Source organism: Ochotona princeps, chromosome 1, assembly GCF_030435755.1.
Source record: "Ochotona princeps isolate mOchPri1 chromosome 1, mOchPri1.hap1, whole genome shotgun sequence".
Taxonomy (NCBI): Eukaryota; Metazoa; Chordata; class Mammalia; order Lagomorpha; family Ochotonidae; genus Ochotona; species Ochotona princeps.
Window position 1 is genome coordinate 94,271,416 of NC_080832.1, and position 20,703 is coordinate 94,292,118.

At 34.9% G+C, this 20,703-nt stretch overlaps 1 protein-coding gene across 1 annotated transcript in view; it reads left to right on the forward strand.

Moving 5' to 3' along the window:
- Positions 1-20,703, forward strand: part of COL21A1 (collagen type XXI alpha 1 chain) — a 157,152-nt gene that overhangs the window by 54,871 nt on the left and 81,578 nt on the right. Inside the window, exons 5-11 of the mRNA XM_004580485.4 lie at positions 135-686; positions 9,438-9,606; positions 9,695-9,911; positions 13,006-13,179; positions 14,140-14,217; positions 14,571-14,579; positions 14,958-15,041. Coding sequence (XP_004580542.2) covers positions 135-686; positions 9,438-9,606; positions 9,695-9,911; positions 13,006-13,179; positions 14,140-14,217; positions 14,571-14,579; positions 14,958-15,041 — 1,283 coding nt within the window. The remainder of the gene's footprint in view (positions 1-134; positions 687-9,437; positions 9,607-9,694; positions 9,912-13,005; positions 13,180-14,139; positions 14,218-14,570; positions 14,580-14,957; positions 15,042-20,703) is intronic.

Genomic DNA, 20,703 nt, shown 5'->3' on the forward strand with positions numbered 1-20,703 from the left:
ATTTTCATTAGTTTCTTACACTGAACCAAATACCTACTCCTTGATTTGACTCTATATCTGAAAAGTGTTTAAAAATCCTTACATTTTGCTTTGTATTTAACAAATGTGCTTCTTTGATTTTCTTTTTCACTTAGGTTGCCGTACTGCTCCAACAGATTTGGTTTTCATCCTAGATGGTTCCTATAGTGTTGGCCCAGAAAACTTTGAAATAGTGAAAAGGTGGCTCGTCAACATCACACAAAACTTCAGCATAGGACCAAAATTTGTTCAAGTTGGAGTGGTCCAGTATAGCGACTACCCTGTGCTGGAGATTCCCCTGGGTAGCTATGACTCAGGAGAGAATCTGATAAAAGCTATGGAATCTATACACTATTTGGGAGGAAACACAAAGACTGGAAAGGCCATCCAGTTTTCACTGGATTATCTTTTTGCCAAATCCTCACGATTTCTGACAAAGATTGCAGTGGTACTTACAGATGGTAAATCCCAAGATGAAGTGAAGGATGCAGCAGAAGCAGCAAGAGACAATAAAATCACGTTATTTGCTATTGGTGTTGGTTCAGAAACAGAAGGTGCAGAGCTGAGAGCTATTGCCAACAAGCCTTCATCTACTTATGTGTTTTATGTGGAAGACTACATTGCAATATCCAAAATAAGGGAAGTCATGAAGCAGAAACTTTGTGAAGGTAAGTCTGCATACAATTTGAAAGTGACTAATTAGTGTCTGTTTTCATATAATTTGTTTATAAACACTGGAATACTTTTATGTAATCTTGAGAAATTTATGATGGTACAATAGAGGTGAGTATATATTTTTGTGTTTGGTTTATTCTGAAGGAGTTTTATTTTTAGTAATAATTGCTTCTATATAATGTTTGCATAGAAAATACAACATTTTGTGTGTAACACATTGTTAGTGAATTTGATACAATGTAAAGATACATACATCTGTGTAAACTGTACATAATTGCATCATACTTGTTACTGAGGTTTTCCAGATTTTTCTCTAGTCTTTTTGCTTTTTCTCCTCCAGTGTGTCTAAATCAGGATATTGTGACATTTGAGGACTCCTCAAACTTATGAGAAAAAGTACATTATAAATAATTGTGCATAGATTTCAATTTTCTGGCCAAAATTAAATTCTAACTTCATCTTCCATAAATTTTTAAAATAAAGATTTGTTGATTTTTAAAGGGTTTAATTATTTTTATTGGAAAGGCAGATCTGCAGAGAGAAGGGGAGATAGAGAGAAAGATCTTCCTTCTGCTGGTTCACTTTCCAAGTGGCCACATGGCAGGAGCTGAGCTAATCCAAAGCCAGGAGCCAGGAGTTTCTTCTAGGTCTCCTGTTTAGGTGCAGGATGCCAAAGCTATGGGCCATCCTCTATTGCTTTCCCAGGCCACCAGCAAGGAACTGGATGGGAAATGGAACAGCTGGGACACAAACCATTGCCTAGATGGATCCTGGCACATGCAATGCAAGGCTTTAACCATTTGATGAACGTAAGTTTTCTTGTATTCAGATAATGTAGGAGAATAATTTTTCCTTTCACATGTAGTATTATAAGCATTTAATTTACTCTATACTTTGAAGTGATAGTCATTTAAATCAGAATGTTTGTTGAACAACTTTATTTTCCACTTTCCCTGAAAAGAAAACTCAAAAAGTAGATTGGCTTATTTTTAGTAGATTTGCTACTTGTGTGGTTGGCAACACAAATAATGCCCTTAATTATTTTTTTAATTATTTAGGAAAAATAGTAGAGAAGAGCATTTTAGAGTTTATTTTGAATATTTATTTAAGAAAATGTAGAAAGTTAAGCACCTCCTTTAATCAGACATTAGTGAAATGTACTATAAATAAAAATGAACACCACGCTTGTGTTTTTTTAAGAGTGACCAGCTGTGAGACTCATGGATTTTTGTCATCCTGAACATGCCACATGATTTAACTTTTTAGTATTTTGTCAGATTAGAATAGTTTAATTTTTAAAAAATTACTCTGTATTCCCCCAGCCAGGACCAATCATTATTCTCTTTTCTGTGTTGATGAATTTGACTTCCTTAAATTATGCATATAAGTGACACATACAATATTTGTTTCTCTGTGACTGGTTTACTTAAGTTGAAAAAGATCTTCAATGTGCATTTATATTATCTTGCATGGCAGGCCTTCCTTTACTTTAGAGTTAAATTCTGTTTCACTGTATACTTCAATTTTCTCATATATTTATGTACAAATATTCAGTTTGTTTTTCCTTTTTGGTTATGTGAATATTATTGCAATGTACATGAACAAGTAAGTATTATTCATGGTTTTATTTTGAATATTTTTTGTCACACTCATAGGTTTTTATACTCAGAAGTATTTTTATAAAGATTCAGAAGGATTGTTGTATCATATGTTATTTTTCTTTTTTGAGGAAGCTCAGAGATATGCTGTGTTTTAATAGCAGCTGTATTAATTTTCATTGTCAACAGTTCACAAGAGTTTTCCTTTATCTGCATCCTCGACAACACATATTTTCTGTTTTTGATTAATGTAATGGCTGTTCTAGTGTATGAGATGCTTCTCTGTGGTTTGAACTTCATTTTCCTGTCAATTAGTGCTGTTGTGTGTGTGTGTTTCCATATATTTATTGGCCTCTTGTTTGTCTGTCTTAGAGAGTTATCCATTTAAGATCTCTGCCTAATTTCAATGGTTATATGTCATTCTATGAGTCTGTTGTTTATTTTGGATTTTATTCATTTATGAGATACAGGATTAGCAAATATTTTTCTTCTTCTGTAAGTTGTATATTCTTTTCCTGTTCTGGAAACTGAAAAGATTTCAGTTTTTCCCTACTCAGTATGATCTTATCAATGAGCCTTTTATATGTGATGCTTATTTTGTGAGGTACATTCCTCCTATTACTCATTGTTGATATTTGCAATTAACTGCCATCAGAATTTATTTCTTTTCGTGCTCTGTTTAAATGACTTTCTTATTTTATCATTATTCTTTTGATTCTGAGAAAGATTACAATTAGATCCTGTTTAATTATTTGCCAGAATTCACAAGTAAAGCCAACTGTTTCTGGAATCTCCTTTGTTGAATTTTAATAATTGATTCAGTATCTGGAGTGGAAATAGATCAATTTTTGATCGTCTAATTTTTTAGCATAACTTTGTAGTTGTTCACAGTAGTCTCTTGTAGTTCTTTTTATTTCTGATACTTTGGATATGCTGTCGGTTCCTTGTATTTCTTAATCTGAGTCTGTCCTCATTTAATTATTTTATTTGCACTGCCAGTTTGGATGATATCTCTAAACAATCAATAGTATTTTGTTTATTTTTCTAATTCCTATCAGCTATTTATGTCCCAATATTTTTTGTTAAAGTTTTTTTGTAGAGTTCTTTTGCATAACCGATTATATATTAGGCATAGAGGATAAAGGAAGGAACAAATGGTGACATTGCACACTTGCAAATTTGCTAGAAAACTGATCTTAATATCAGAGAGTGAGGGATTCATGACAACGCTCATAATCTTGGGAATGGAGAGCGTGATGTCATTTACCCAGTGAAGCAATATTTATAAGTATCCAAAATTATATCAGTATAATTTTTATATTCTTTCTGTATTTTAACTTTCACAGATAAGAGAAAAATGTATTATTTTTATTTCTAATCTGGCTAATTTCACTTATCACAATGATCTCCATTTCCTTCTATTTTGTTGTGAATGTCAAGATTTCATTCTATGTTATAGCCAAGTTAAATGGAATTCTGTATATGTGCTACATTTTCCTTGTCTAATCCTCAGTTGATGGACATTCATATTCATGTCTTTGTTTTTGTGAATTGAGCTGCTGTAAACATGTGCCTGTAGGTATGTCTTACATATGCTTGTTTCTTTTGAATATATTCCCAGGAGTGGGACAGCTGGGTCATATAGTAGATCTACTTTTAGTTTTCTGAGGACTCTCCATGTTGTTTTCCACAATGGCTATGCTAATATGCATTCCCACTAAGAATACATTAGGGTACCTTTATAATAGGATCTGCCAAAATCTGTGGTTTTGTTTACATTTATCTGATGGCTAGTAATCCAAAGCATTCCTTTCATGTGTCTGTTAGCCATTTGTGCATCATCCTTTGGAAAATTTGTGTTCGTATCCTCTGCAGATTTGTTTTGTTGTTGAGATTTTTGGAGCTCTTCATATGCTTTGATCCCATATGAGACGGATATATTGTAAACATATTCTCTCTTATCAGTTTCATCTTCATTTTACTAATTGTTTCTTTTACCATGCAGAAGCTTCTTAGCTTGATGTAATCCTATTTGCTTATTTTTGCTTTCATCATCTGTGCTTTGGGATCTTATCCAAGGTGTCTTTTGCCTAAGCCAATGTCTTGCAATCTTTCCTTCCTGTCTTTCCTTGCTTCTCTCAGGTGCGTTAACAGGGAGCTGCATCGGAAGTAGAACAGCCCGAACTGGAACTGATGACCATACGATGGGACACTGGCATCCCGTGCAGCAGTTTTATGTCTTATGTCACAATGCTGGCCCTGGATCCCGTAATTTTACAACACTTCATTTTACCTCCCTCACATGAACCTGATGCCTCTGGTTCTGTTCCTCCATGGCTTATATACATTCTTTCTTTATTAACTATTAAAGTGAAGCAGGGATAAGTCAGTGATGGGGGATGGGCAGAATTTGGTGAGTGGAATATATTCTAAATGAAGATATTCTAAATATTTGAAAATTAAAATTCTTGGTCATTTAGAGAATTACTCTGTACTCAGAATCAGTTTGGATTTATTGTCAGGAGCTTTTAATTACTTAATTAGAGGTGATGGAATTATGATTATAGGAAAGAATTTTTGTATTTTGTATCAAAAGAAATGTTTGCATATGAAAGTGATATTTGTAATATTTCAAAAGTGAAAAAAAGGTCACTAATGATTTAGAACACATGAAACTAAGATATAAATATCTTGCTGTCAGTGCTCATGATTCATAAAGTTGCAACTGTGTTATTAATTATTATTATAATTATTATTATTATTATTATTAATTATTCTTAGGACAGGAATAAATAAGACATTTAAGATAATTTTCATTAAGAAACTTAAATCTGGGACTGGTGCAGCAGCATAGTGACTAATGTCCTTGTCTTGCACATGCTGGGGTCCCATATGGGCACCTGGTTTAATCCTGGCAATCCCACTTCCCATCCAGCTCCCTGCTTGTGGCCTGGGAAAGCAGTCAAGGACGGCCCAAAGCTTTGGGACCCTGCACCCACATAGGAGACCCAGAAGAATCTCCTGGCTCCTGTCTTTGAATTGGCGCAGCTCCAGCCACTGCGACTTACTGGGGAGTAAATCAATGATGGAAGATCTTCCTTTCTATCTCTCCTCGTTTCTGTATATCTGCCTTTCCAATAAAAATTTTTTAAAAAAGCTTAAATCTGAATTTACATAATATTATTTCATAGTATCTATCACTTACTTACATATATTGTCGTACTAAAAATAATCACTATCATGTCTTTTATTAAAGTGCCTGTAGTATGTAAGAATGAAAGTTGTTATATTGAGAAAGTGTTTGGCACAATTACAGTATCAAAGCATACATCTACAATAGGAAGCAGAAATTGTACCCATAGATGAGAGATTAAAGTTTATATCTAGCAGAAGACATGTTCAAGGATGTTTGTAGCAGTTTGTTCAAGGTAGTAAAAACCACATATAAAAATATGAATTAACACAGTGTAGCCATATGGTTCATGTAGTGGAATACCAGAAAAATGAGCAAACTACTATGTGGAAAAACATGAAAGAAATTAAAGTATGTTGAACGTAGTAAGTCAAATCTCTGGATGCTTTTTTCCCCTCAAACTTGAGGGGTTATCGTCATGCAGATTTCCAACCCAGACTTTAGTCAGGAGCAGATCTGGGTTTGATTCCTGACTTTAACACATTGACATTAACACATAATCCTGACATTAACACATCACATTCTCAAGGTAGGAGCTTGAGCATTAGCTGGCATTGACTGGTTTCAACCTTGGTTATACAGACAACGTTTTAGAAATATTAGGATTAGGGTGCCTTGGAAGCATAGGGGTGTATTAGTTTGGTTATATGTGTGGTTAAACAAATACTCCAAGACTCAAAAAATTGTTTTATATATATATAAAACGCTCAAAGGAGTATCTGGAGAATCTGCACCGACTGTTCTCTGCTCTGCAGGTTCTGTGTCCTGCAGGCATGTTTCTCAGGTGATAGACTGACTTCACGTCCTCATAGATTTCAAGCCAGAAGTGTCCCTTGCTAGTGAAAGAAGTTGAGAACATCGAGATTCATAGAGACACTGGAGGAAAGACAGCTGAATTTGGAGTAGTCCCCTCACTATTTATCTAATTGTTTCGTTACTGCTCAGGAAAGAGTTTTTGTATCCCTATGCCTGGCAAGATTTAAATAAAACACATTTCCTGTTTCAGTAAAACTGAATTGTCTAAATCATTAATCCTTCAGTTTACTAAATATATAACTATTACTAAATACAAATATTACTAAATCTTTAATTACGAAGCCTAAAATAAATGTAGTATTTTGCCTTTGTATTATGAGTTGTCCATAAACATATGGGAATAAAATGAAATACCTGTTGCCTGTTTCGGGATTCTTCTGTAAATTTAGCTCCCTGGAATTTTCTGGTTATTGCTTGTTTTGGCCCTTACTCTTGATTGCATTTCTTTAGACACATTTGTTTTGCACGCATCATTTTACTCGTTTCTTTAGACTAATTTGTTTTGCGCAAATCATTCTACCTGCCTTTTGAAGGTGTTGCACAAGATCTCGACTTAGTCTTGTTTAGTATTTGGTTTCCCTGGTACTTAAAAGTATAACTTAGAAATTATAATAATTACTTTTGGTTCCTACCCCTTTTTAAAGTGTGGTTATGTAACTATCTATTTACTTATTACACACGATAGCGAAATTAATTATTACTTATAATCCTACTCAGGTTTGTCCAAAATCCGGCAGATAACCAAAGTAGAATTTTTTATTTCTAACCTCTTGCATTTCAAAAAATTGTATTCTTTTGAGTATATTGTGGTTTTTTTTTTAAAAAAGATTTATTTATTTTAATTGCAACATCAGATATATAGAGAGAGGAGAAGAGACAGGAAGATCTTCCGTCCCATGATTCTCTCCCCCCAGTGACTGCAACGGCCAGAGCTGCGCCGATCTGAAGCCAGGAGCCAGGAGCTCTTTTGGGTCTCCCACATGGGTGCAGGGTCCCAAGGCCTTGGGCCATCCTTGACTGCTTTCCCAGGCCACAAGCAGAGAGCTGGCTGGGAAGTGGAGTTGCAGGGATTGGAGCCTGTGCCCATATGGGATCCTGGCATATTCAAAGCGAGGACTTTTAGCCTCTAGGCCACCACTCTATGCCCCCCCCTTTTTTTGTTTTTTTTTTTACATTTTTCTTATCAGTTTTACCATGCAATGATCCCTTAATGTGTTTTTTAGGTGTCCTTCCTATGTAGAAATATTTTTCATAATTTAAGATTTACTAAGAACTGAGACCTGATTGTGTTATTATTGTTAATTTATAGTTCCTGATTCACGTTTTAGGGGTTCTAATGCAGTGGAAAATATTTTACTGTAGAAAAATATGAGCACAATGCTTTATCTCTTGGACAGGCATGCTATTTTGTAGTTATAAAATACTTTCACACATACCATCATATTTAATCCTTACACAAGTCTACTTGCAGATACGAGTCTAGACGTTCTTGAGAGATCCCAAGAGGCTCAAGTCTAAACCTTGTCTTAAATTCTGAACTCTTCACTCAGTATCTTATGCTTTCTGTTTTGTAAGCACATCCTTGATTTACAGAGTGAAGCCATGTAATCGATTATGATTTTTGAACATTTATTCCCTGCCTGTCTTGTTTTCACATATGGAGATCAGCTGGATTAAATCTCCTGTCTCTTTTTTCAGTTACCACTGAAAGAAAACTGAGTCTGATGAAGTGCAGCAAATTTCCTGAGGCTTCTGTCCTTGGGGTCTGTGGATTCTGTGGAAGCGTTACGTTCTGGTTTCCTTTCCAAAGCATGGATACACTTAGTGGGCAGGCCTGCTCCTGTAGAGGGTGGGGAATGAATCTTCCAGCCATGAATTGCTGGGAGAATCAAATTAATTATAGCAGGCAGCTTCATGGAAATCTTTGGACCACCCATCTAACAAGGCTTCTCTATAGGCTTCATTCCTATATCATTTTCAAGTTTATCAAAAGAATGTGTGATTGAGCCTCTTCAAAATATAACGTTTTATTGGCCTGAGAATAACCATCCTTTCCCATAAAAGACTAATTTTACTTGTATCAAACATTTATTTTGTTTATAAAAATTCATGGTACAAGTTATGACTACTTTTTGGACTAATCAAATCTACATCCTTACTTGTATCATGTAATAAACATAATACCTTTTCATTCTTGAGTTAATGAAAGAGAAAGATTATCTTAGGGCATGTTTAGTGGAATTTGTTCTTGTTTTATTCTGTTAGCTGTTCTATAAAGCATAACCAGTCATGTTTAACATGCACATTATATGAGGGCCTTGAAAGGACCTGCAAGCATTGTTATATTATATGCTACAAGATTTTAATAGCATTTCAACCACAAAAAATTTCCACATAATATAAGATGCTAGTTTTTTGAGGAAGTTCATATTGTCCACGTTGTATATTTATGCATGATATATATATAGCTCTTTAGTATTAATTATTATTATAAAATAAAGTTTTTACTTATTTGTAAATGTTAATATATACTACAATTTATAATATAGGAAATAATCTGATTTGATAAGATTTCATGAGTAGGTGAAGCCCAAGTTAAACTTTTACCTAGATAATAGAACAAATGACATTTGCTATAACACTATGAACAGCTTGAATTGGAAAGTATATCAAGACAAACAAATATTGTTCACCCACAAAAGTTGTGTACACAAGAAAGGAATGTTTTAAAATTTGATCCAGGGCATTTAATAGTATTAGTCAAGGTACATGGCTAACTTAAGAGCAAATTCTAGATGATGACCATGAATTCTGCTCCATCGTTCTAATTCCTAATTATTAGATTGCTTGTCTAGCAAATCTTAGCATAGCATTGCCCTTGATAGATGAAAAACACCTTGAAGTGTTTGTTGCTTTTATTTTTTTTTACTTTAATTCCTCCCTAAGGCAAAAAATAACAATTGAAACATCATTTTCAGTTGCCTAAATTGCATCCAGGTTTTAACAAAAAAAATGTATCCACATACATATGTGTACAGCTTTTGTAAATTTTCTGATGTTTAGTATTTCCCTATTGAAAATTTTAAACTTCATTCATTAGTCCACAGTTAACCAAGTTTGCTGTTTTTGTTTTATAGAATCTGTCTGTCCAACAAGAATTCCTGTGGCAGCTCGTGATGAGAAGGGATTTGACATACTTTTAGGTTTGGGTATAAAGAAAAAGGTTAAGAAAAGAATTCAGCTCTCACCAACAAAGATAAAAGGATATGAAGTAACATCAAAAGTTGATTTATCAGAATCCACAAGGTGAACATTGTATGTTCATACAAATTTGCATGTGCCTATGGATGTGTTGAGTATTTGTGAAGCTTACACATGTTCTTTTTTTTTCTAGCAATGTTTTCCCTGAAGGCCTTCCTCCGTCATATGTATTTGTTTCCACTCAGAGATTTAAGGTCAAAAAAATGTGGGATTTATGGAGAATATTAACCAGTGATGGAAGGCCTCAAATAGCTGTTACCTTAAATGGTGTGGAGAAAACCTTATTATTTACAACAACTAGTATAATTAATGATTCACAAGTGGTCACCTTCACTGAACCTGGAGTTAAGGTAAAGATGCGTAATTATGGTATTACACTGAAAACACCCTTATGTTTATGTGGTGTAGGGAGTAGAGGCATCAAGAATTTTCCTATGACTAGAGAGATATTGACTTTATATTTTGTTAACATGATGGAAGAAAGTGCACAGAATGGGAAACACTTTCTTAAGCAATATGAGGACAATGAGTGAAGGAAACTAAAACCTTTTGTGTGCCTCTAGCTAGATATCAGACATGTTTAATAAAGTAATCACCCAGTGAATAAATTAATGCTAGTAATTTGTTGAAGGAGCCCATGTTCAAGACTTTTATATTCCTTCAAACAGTAATATAGCTGGTAATGGTAACAAGAGAACTGACATTAAGGTAAGGTTGTTCTCATAATTTATTTTGAGAAATTTTATACTTCCCTGTCTTACATAACATTAGAATAAAGTTGTATTTGTTAAACATTACACATCAAATGTATGATTAACATATTATCATAATTAGGAGAGGTAATTTGTTTTGCAAAAGGGAATATACATTTAATAAAGTAATCTATATTTATTTTATATATAAGTGAGCTTAATAAAGTAAGCTAGATTAGCAGACACCTATTTATTATCTGAATGCATAAGTGATAGTATAAATCTAGTAAAATAACTAAATATATTTATTTTCCAAGTCATGTGTTCAAAATCCTGATGTAATGATAAAAGCAATTGGGCTTTATTTCTTAATATGATTATGATATTAAATATAATATTGCATTACTTAGAAACTGTTTAGGTTTGTATGTAAATTAAGAATCTAGAGAATTTGTTTATTCAGTAAGCACATTACATTTAAAAAATTTGTGATTTGCCAACCTCATTAAAGATTGTGTGCTAAGTTATGTAAGAAATGATGAATGGCATTTTTCTAACATTCAAGTAGCCTATTAATAATGGGATATTTAAAAAAACTGGTACTAGGTAGAGTTATTTAAGATATTTAAGAAAACTGGTATTAGGTAGAGTTAAAAGCATTTATGGGAATAACATGAAAAATGAGAAAGTATTCCTAAGTGAGCATGATTTTTAACTGTATTTCTAAGGTTATAGAGTATTTAAATGGGAAGGATATAAAGTTTTGTGCAGTCAATTATTTTACATTGATTAATGCTGTGTGCAATAAAATGCAAGCTTTTTACTTAGAGTTGAAAATTGGTGTGCAATGTATTTGAAGTAGAGGTTTCAGGGAACAAAGATGAATAAGATATGCTAGGATGGTTTCCATTGTTACAGTGAATAAGTGACACTGACTAACCTTAAAAAGAAAAGATGTTTATTTTACTCACAAGAGGTTGAGGGACTTGGTGTTAGCACTGAGGCAGCTCTCATGAAGATCGTGTCTTGCGACAGGAATAGTTCAAAAGTTGGGGTCCTTTTACAATTTGTCTCTCAACTGTGTGTGTGTGTGTGTTAACCTTCTCAAAGTACCATGAGAAACCCCAAATAACTCTTGAGAGCAGTCTCCCATGCAGCTTAGGGTCTCCCACTATAGTCCCACACCTGAAAGGTTCCATCATCTCATCATATGGACACACTAGCCCAAGCAACCAACACAAGGACCTTCAGAAATTAACCATATTCCTATTACAGTACAGGAAGAGAACCCAATTTGAGAGGTTCCCAAAAGGCCATAAAAGTTGGATTGTACTTTCTATTCAGTGCATTACAGGGTTCCTTTAAAAGTTCTTGATGACAGGTGTGTCACGGTTGAAGCAGTCTTCTCCTTTTACACACCACAAACAGTATTGTCAATTTAACGTGGAATTATGTCGAATACTAGAGAAAGGAATGAATATACTGGGACATTTCCTCTAAAAAACTCCAAATATAAATTAATTCCTGAAGAAGGATGAAGGGTGATTTGGAGAGGGAAGATACAGAGATGCTTGAAGATGATTGAAACATAGATGATATCCATGACATTAAAATTATGATAGTAATAATGGAAATTGGGAAGTGGTTGAGTTATGCCCAAGAGGCATTTTTAAAATATTTGTTTATTTTTATTGCAAAGGCAGGTTTACAGAGAGAAGGAAAGGCAGAGAAAAATTTTCCATTCACTGGTTCACTCTTCAAGTGGTCGCAACAGCCAGAGCTGAACTAATCTGCCTGCTTCTGATCAACTTCCCCTAGGTCTCCCACACGGCTCTAAGAGTCCAAGAACTTGGGCCACCCTCTGCTGTTTTTCCAGGCCATAAGCAGATAGCTCGAAGAGAAGTGGAGCAGCCAGGACCTGAACCAACCAGCACCCCTATGGGATGCTGGCACTTGTAGGTGGAGGATTAAACAATCGAGCCCTTGCACCAGCCCCTGAAGAAATATTTTTGTTAGAACTTATTGTTGGAATTCCAAAGTTTCTATTTTAGAGAAAGGAAAGTACTGTCTGAGCTAAATAGGCAGAGATTGAAAGTTTGGATTGTAGTTCATTTTGTCAATTCTTCATTAAACTGTGAAATGGCCTGGAAAACTTATTGCAACTAGTTTTAAATTATTTGGCCCACATGAAAGAGAGACGCCCAGGCTTTTGAGGAATACAAAAGAGTTATAATATAGAAGTAATAATTGGTCTATAGGAATGGATGAGTTGTTTAAAGAAATAGTGAAAAATATCAAGGATAGATCAGTGAAGGAGAGGAGACCTCAAAGGGATTGTAGAAAATGAATAGCTGATATAAAAATTATAGATGATTAAGATTGTATGAATTACGGAAGTTGGTTGAGACTATCAAGGAAGTTGGACTAGTTAGTGGGTTCAAGGCTGCAAAGAACTAAACAGAAAGAGGATTGAGAGGAGCCATTTGGATTCAGACAGGAGGCTCACATTTGTGATTTTGCAGGAATTATTTCAGTAAATGTTTTGACACAGCTATTTTGGGACACTAGTAGGAACTGAAAAAGTAGTTTATTTGAGTGGAGTGTGGCACATGAGGCCCTGTTTAGATAAGGGTGAATTTGTGTATAACATAGGCAGTCTGTGTGGTAGTAAAGATTTAGTTAGTAATGTTTGGGAGCAAAGAAATAGGAACAGAGGAATAATACATTGTTTCAAATTTTCTTGCTCCTATAGACATTGTTTGATGAAGGCTGGCATCAGATTCGTCTCTTAGTAACAGAGCAAGATGTGACTCTGTATGTTGATGATCAAGAAATTGAGAATAAGCCCTTACATCCAGTTTTAGGAATCTTTATCAATGGACAAGTCCAAATTGGAAAATATTCTGGAAAAGATGAAACTGTACAGGTAGATAAATAATGGACTGGTTTTACAGTGTATAAAATGAAATGTTGTCTCTACTTTGTAATAGTGCTTATCATATTGAAATATATTTAATTATGAATTCTCTTAAGATACATGTTCAGAAATATGGTAACTTTGTTAGTGAAATTGATGTGCCTATAAAAATGCAAAATTGAAAGTAATCTGCAAAAACTCTTAAAAATGTTTCCTTGGGTACAGGTAGAATTCTAGGAAGCATCAATTTCACATTTTCCTGGAGAATTAAATGATGAATTTGTAAAAGACAACATGGTTAATGCTACAGTGTAGGCTATGAATTTTCTTTGCAGCTGTGAGAATAAAATTTGATTCTAGCATGTCAGGCTCTTCATGAGCAAAACTTATTTAAACATAAAACTCATACCTAAACACCTGTGTTTTCATGTTTGAAATGTTTTTGGCTGCAATATCTGTATTTAGAAAGACAAATATAGATGTTTCTAGAAAATCTATGCATTTATTCAATATGTCAAATTGTAGCAAATGTTTAAGCAATAACAGGTATTGAATATACTTATATAAGACTCCACTCCAAAAACTAAATTTCTAAAATAAAAGATGGCTTCCTGAGCCCGTCCTGTACAATCTAGAATGTTATAATGATTTGGGATAAACACAGGAAAACCCAAGAAAGCTTGTTTAAATGTCTTATGAATGGTTTTTAGATGAGCTATTAGTACAGGGATACAAGGAAAGCTTTTCTGGGATCTGAAGGAAATCAGATTTGCTCTTGTTGCTAGAAGATTTTTTTAGGAGGTATGTTGTGTCACATGTTTATGGTATATGTCAGATGTTCTAATTTTGGATTCTTGTTATTTTTGCTGTGCCTCAAATCTTGTAAAACTAGCCTAATGGCCGTTTGTTATAAAACAATTAGCTTGTTTCTTAGTTTTAACTGAACTGGGTTTTTGTTGATATCCCTAGTTCGATGTACAAAAGTTGCGCATCTACTGTGACCCAGAGCAGAACAACCGAGAAACAGCATGTGAAATTCCTGGCTTTGTAAGTAGGCTTAATTTCCATACATGAAATTGTTGTTTTAGTTGATACGTTCAAAGGAATACATCAAATGAAGAAAATACCTGACAATTTTTATAGCATTAATTTCACTTTTTGTCATCAATTTCAAAAAAGTTAAACATTGCAAAATATATTTTCACATTTGTGACTAAAATAAAGATAAATACATCATTGTGTGTATTGTGAATGAGTCAAGAAAATGTCTTCAGGTGAAGATTTTGCTGTTTTGACATTCCATGTACTTCTACCTGTACAACTAAATAACTGGAAATTAGATAACTTGGTAATTACATTTTAAAAACTTACTGAAAAACACACATTTGTTTTTCTTTCAGAATGGAGAGGTAAGATTGGATACTATTTTTCTTCCTAAGCTGTTTATATTGTGAGGCTGCTTAGCTTCCTCTCACCAACTGTAAGTATATTAGACAAATGTAATTTGAATGTATTCAATATTCTTAGATTGTTGTGGTTTGTAATTTTTTATTCACTTGGACTAATGAATAGGAAAGTGGACAATATGGTACCTTTACTGCTTTATACAAACATGTAGCCACATATAAACACAAATATTTATATGGGAAAGGGCTTAACAGCTCATGAAAAAATTGTATTAAAGATAATGTCCATTTTCCATGAACTTTAAGAACTCCCATGTGTCAAGCGTGTGTGTATATGTATGTCTTCCATGTTTCTTTTCATTTCCGTTTTTGTCTTTATAGTGCCTAAATGGTCCCAGTGATGTAGGTTCAACTCCAGCTCCCTGTGTTTGTCCTCCAGGAAAACCAGGATTACAAGGCCCCAAAGTGAGTACTACCCTACCCAATATGCTATTCATAGTAAATCAAATGAACAGTAGTAGAACAAATGAAGGAAATTCCTAACCATCATTTTACAATCCTGTTGTAAAATCTCCATCAGTCGCCTTAGAAGTTTAAAACTTGAGTTTTGATGTGTTTATTAAAAAGGAAAGTTCTAATGTGGAACTGCTTTTGAAACTGAATCTGATACTCACCTAACCCACAGTAAAGAGAGGTAGAATTATTTTCTTGTTTTTTTCCGCACCACATATTACTGTTAAATCCCAAGAATGATACTTAAATAAAACTCAGGAAAAATGTGAATAAAGGACATTTGTTAAGATAAGTGATGTCTAAATTCTTTAGTCTAGATTTTCAGATAGAAAAATGTAAAAAATTAACTGATTGTCATGCTGTGAGTTTAATGTATACTTCTGACAATAGAATCATATATTCATGTATTTGTATTACTTCATGATGTGACAAATAATTTTGAGGACTATACACATGTGCTCCTGTGCATTTACATATTTATTTGCATACATAGTATGTACACATTTTTATGTGAATGAAGCCTTTTTTTAAAGATTTATTTATTTTTATTGGAAAGTCATATTTACAGAGAAAAAGAGAAACACAGAGAAAGATCTGTTAACTGATTCACTCCTCAGCTGGCTGCACTGGTCAAAGCTGAGTCAATTCAAAGCCAGGATCCAGGTGCTTCATCTGAGTCTCCCATGCAGGCGCAAGGTCCCAAGGCTTTGGGCCATACTCTACTGCTTTCCCAGGCCACAAGCAGGGAGCAAAGTGGAGCAGTCGGGATATGAACCACTGCCCATATGGGATCCCATCATGTCCAAGCAAAGTACTCCAGCCACTGGGCTACCTCACTGGGCCCAGATCTCCCCATGTTGTGCATACTGATTTTAAGTATTTTGTTTCTTATTTAAATATGTATGCCAAATATTTCCCTATTATTAAATATTAGGAATCTTCCAAAAGTTTAAAAATATACACATATACTATGAAAAGTTATATATCAGTTTCAACTTTTGGCACCAATATTATTTTCTGTTCCTTTTACTGAATTTCTTGAAGTACTCTGACATATTCAGTTTTTTATAAGCTATAACCTATTAGATTGCATATATAAAAGTACGAATTTGCTAAGTAGCCACATATTATTTGAAGGAGAAATATAGTTAAGATCAAATCATATTAGACTATACCTTGTAAGACAGTTGGTGTGACTTTTTCAGCAAATTCTTTTTTTTAAAAAACAGATTGTTCATTCACCTTGGAGAGACATAAAATGATTCAATTTGCCAAAGGTACAATGTGGAAATCAGATACTCAGGAGTGTTTTTTTGACTGTCAGTGTGTTTCAGGCAACCCCCAGAGTATTCCAGTGGTTGTTGACTTTTGGGGAGGCCCCTGAAGCTTCTTTTATTTTTGTTTCTTCATTTGTGGTCTAATAGATGTCTCATAGTCTTTGGTCTTAGGTGTCTCTTACCCGTTTTTGTTTTCCTATGTTTCTACCGCAAACTTACAGTGTACCGATTGTCTTATCTTGTAAAACCTGTAATTTGTAATATTTCTTATTTTCATATGTTCCTCATATTCACTTTCTTTTCTTAGTCATAATCTAGTTTCATTACCACCCACCACTTTAAATGAAACAGCAGTTTTCCACCAGTTTTTGAGTTGGCATGTTTTCATGATCTGCTTTCCATTTTCCTCAGGACTTCTGGCAGGAGGAAAGGAACACACACGCTCTCTTCCATCCTTTTAGCACTCTTTCCCTTGGAGGTGGTTTGTTACCCCAATCAGTGACCTGTACGTAAAAAACAGAATCCCTAGCAACTCTCTAAGTTGCACTTCTAGAAAACTTCTGACTTTGAAAATTTTAGATTTTTAAAAAATTGATTCCTTAGAGCCCAAATTTTGGATTCCACTGAAACTCTTAGCCTTTTTGCTGGATGCCTTCTGTAGAAATTGTTCAGATATTCATCAGAGACAGCTGGAAGAGTAGAACTGGCCTTTCTTATAATAAGGAACAGGGTTCTGGGAGCTGAGTGCTGAACCCCGGGACTGAAACCAAAGACAAATCGTTGTGTATAGGAAGTGCTTAGTTTAAGATAAAGAAATGCTGTTGATGGCACTCTAAATGTCTGAAAGGTATGACACATCTGTTATAAAATGAGATCAAAAGAAGTGTGATGCTCCAGTTAGGCTGATAGTGTGAGAAGTCTTCAGCAGGTGTTGAAAAATGTGTATCTGTCATTGGACTGTGGGCTTCTCAAAGAATAGCTTGATCAAGCCTTTAATCCCTAATTTTAAACACTGGGAGTTAATAATGAGTCTTCTAGAGTTATTTTCACTTTAATACTTAAGTATCTGTTTTGTTCACCATGAAGGTTTATAAAGAGAAAATTTTCATTTGGAATTAAATTGTCTGACACAGAAGCAGTACTTAACAATAATGTTTATTGAGAAAATTATGAAACAGTTCAAGAAATAAGATATACACCTACCCCCAGTGGTACAATATGAAATGTTTCTATTCCACATGGAAGACCCGGGCAATCCACAGTTTACCAACAAATCTCTTTCAAGTGATAGCTCCTTCTCCTACCTTGTAGATACTATTGGGATATTTGTTGAGGACAGGTTCGCCAGCTTTGATATAGTCTTCAATGATATAAGATTAGTTGAAAGCACTTCTTTTTTTAGTTTGAAACAATTTCATAACAGTTTGGTTTTGCTCTGCAGTACCACCTTCTCTAAAACCATATCCCTTTTGAGGTCTTAATTTCACTCTAATGTTTCTACCACTTAGTGATTCATTCAGACTTTCAACATGTCCCCTTTCTAAAAGATAGAAAACTTTGGAAAATTTCATTCCTGGGCATTCACATCTTAATGTTGATTTCCCCTAACTGGGTGGATTCCTTCCAGGTGAGTTTTGAGAGTAGAAGGAGGTTGATCTTGGGAAATGATATAGGTCTTAGATCAGACACAGGGATGGCAGTGCGGGCACAACGTCAAGAAGAGCACTTTTGGAAATGTGGTGTTTGCGTTTGAGAGAAGAATTCCAAAGGCACTTGCTTTGGATGAACAACATAAAATAATAGGTTACTTTTGTCAAGTACAACTGTTATTTATTTTAATTATATTTATACTGTTTGGGAAGCCATATTTGGAGGTGTTTTAGCTTAGTGCATACTATTTCCACTCCTGTCAGCAACTCAAAAATTGTGGCAGAAATTCGTTTCAACGTAAACCAGAACTGTTTTTCACCTCAATACATATTTTGTAAGATCAAAATATGCAAGTATTTTAAGTAAATTTTTAAAAAAATGGATGGAAATTTGGTCGTATTAGTTATGTATGTATGAATAAATATGAATGAAATTTATTTTTCCATGTGTAGTTTTTTTTAGCAGTCTCTAGTTATGGGTCTGATTGGTGTGTACATTTTAACATTGGCAGACATAGTGATATTTAGGAGTGTGGGCTCTGAGGATGCAGCCGCTGAGCTGAAATCCCATATTACCAGTGCTATGCGACCTTTGGTAGATCACCTAATCTGGCCCTTAATTTTCTTTTTCTTTTTTTTTTTTTAAGATTTATTTATTTTATTACAAAGTCAGATATACCGAGAGGACGAGAGACAGAGAGGAAGATCTTCTGTCCGATAATTCACTCCCCAACTGAGCGCAACGGCTGGTGCTGAGCGCCGATCCGAAGCCAGGAGCCAGGAACTTCTTCCGGGTCTCCCACGTGGGTGCAGAGTCCCAAGGCTTTGGGCCGTCCTCGACTGCTTTCCCAGGCCACAAGCAGGGAGCTGGATAGGAAGTGGAGCTGCTGGGATTAGAACCGGTGCCCATATGGGATCCCGGTGTGTTCAAGGCAAGGACTTTAGCCACTAGGCCATAGCGCCGGGCCCAGTGGCTCTTAATTTTCACATATGTGTATATATATGACAGTACTGAAAAACTTCTTCATTAGATCTTTATGATGATTAAGTAATTCAACATATACATAGTTTAAGAGCAGTCCTTTACACGTAAGAATCAATAAAGGTTGACTCATAGCTGTAGGGATAATAAAATTGATGATTCATTTATGTTCTATGCTGATTGACCTTCTGTCCAATCACCTAAATTAACCCAGTTTTATGGAAATACTATCAAATCTGTCTAAGTTTTTGCAAGTAATCTTATCAGTGTGCTTTAAAAATATCCATTCTTTGGCCCGGTGTGGTGGTCTAACAGCTAAAGTCCTTGCCTTGACCACACCGGGATCCCATATGGGCGTGGGTTCTAATCCCAGCAGCCCTGCTTCCCATCTAGCTCCCTGCTTGTAGCCTGGAAAAGCAATCAAGGACGGCCCAAAACCTTGGGACCCTGAACCCATGTGGGAGATCTGCAAGAGCTCCTGGCTCCTGGCTTCAGACTGGCGCAGCTCTGGCCATTGCCGTCACTTGGGGAGTGAAACATCGGATGGAAGATCTTTCTCTCTGTCTCTCCTCCTCTCTGTATATCTGACTTTCCAATAAAAATAAATAAAATCTTTAAAAAAAAAAGAAAAAAGAAAAATATCCATTCAAATTTGTTACTGAATCTCTGCTTGATACCTAGGATTCGGGCTCCCATTCCCTAAATTTTATAGAATTTGTTTTCAGGGAGTCTTAATCCAAGTGAAAAATGAAGACTAGGCAGGGAAAATTCAGAGAAAACACTGGGAACTAGTGATCCCTGATATAGGAACTTCCATGATATTTCAATAGGAAGAACTTCAGGAGACATTGGAGAAACAATACAGTAGAAATACATACTGTCTCTTAAATGAAAAAGGAAGAATATTTTTCTTACGTCAAAGCAAAGATAACGTTTGTTATAAGACAAGTCCATTCAAAAAATGAGTAAGGAAGAACAACAGGGGAGCCCATGATTGATAAAGAGAAGAAAGAAGTGAGGAGAGAGAGAGAGAGAATTCTAATCTCTTGAGATATAGGGAGTTTTGTCTGTGGCACCCAACTGCCTAATTAGCACTTCATGTCATTGGATTAGAATGAAAAAATTATCCCTATCCCCTGTATTTACAGCTTTTCTTTTTCTGTGTCTTTAAAAAGTATCACTTCCTTTCTCAGTCTTTCCCCATACTAAGGTTTCTGAGAGGGAAGTGGTAAGAGAATAGCCCATCCCCCCTTTTTCATTGGTTCTTTAATAAGAATTCACATAATTCTTTCCATTGTTTCTAGTTATGTTTCAGGGATAAATCTCCCTAGCCAGAGTCTGAAGTTGTATTTTGTACCAGCAAATTAGCTCTGTAAAAGCAGTTAATGAAAGTCAGTTCTTCCCAGTACACAGACATTTCCTGATACATGTGGAGTGGCTTGATGTTTGGACTTGATGGATTCAGAGATACATAAAGATGACATTACTTTTCAAGTATTTTTTAAGAATTGTATAAATCCTCGCTGATGACTCCGTGTTTTCTCATTGCTGTTTCATTGGTGGAGCTCATCCAGACGGTCAGTACTGTCCCTCAGGTGACTCCAGAGTCCTACAGAATGTACCTGGGCTCATTGTCATGGTGTATGGAAAAATAGTCTTTGAAGATCTCAGGTTTGTTAGGGCACAGATAATTTCTAAATTTATTA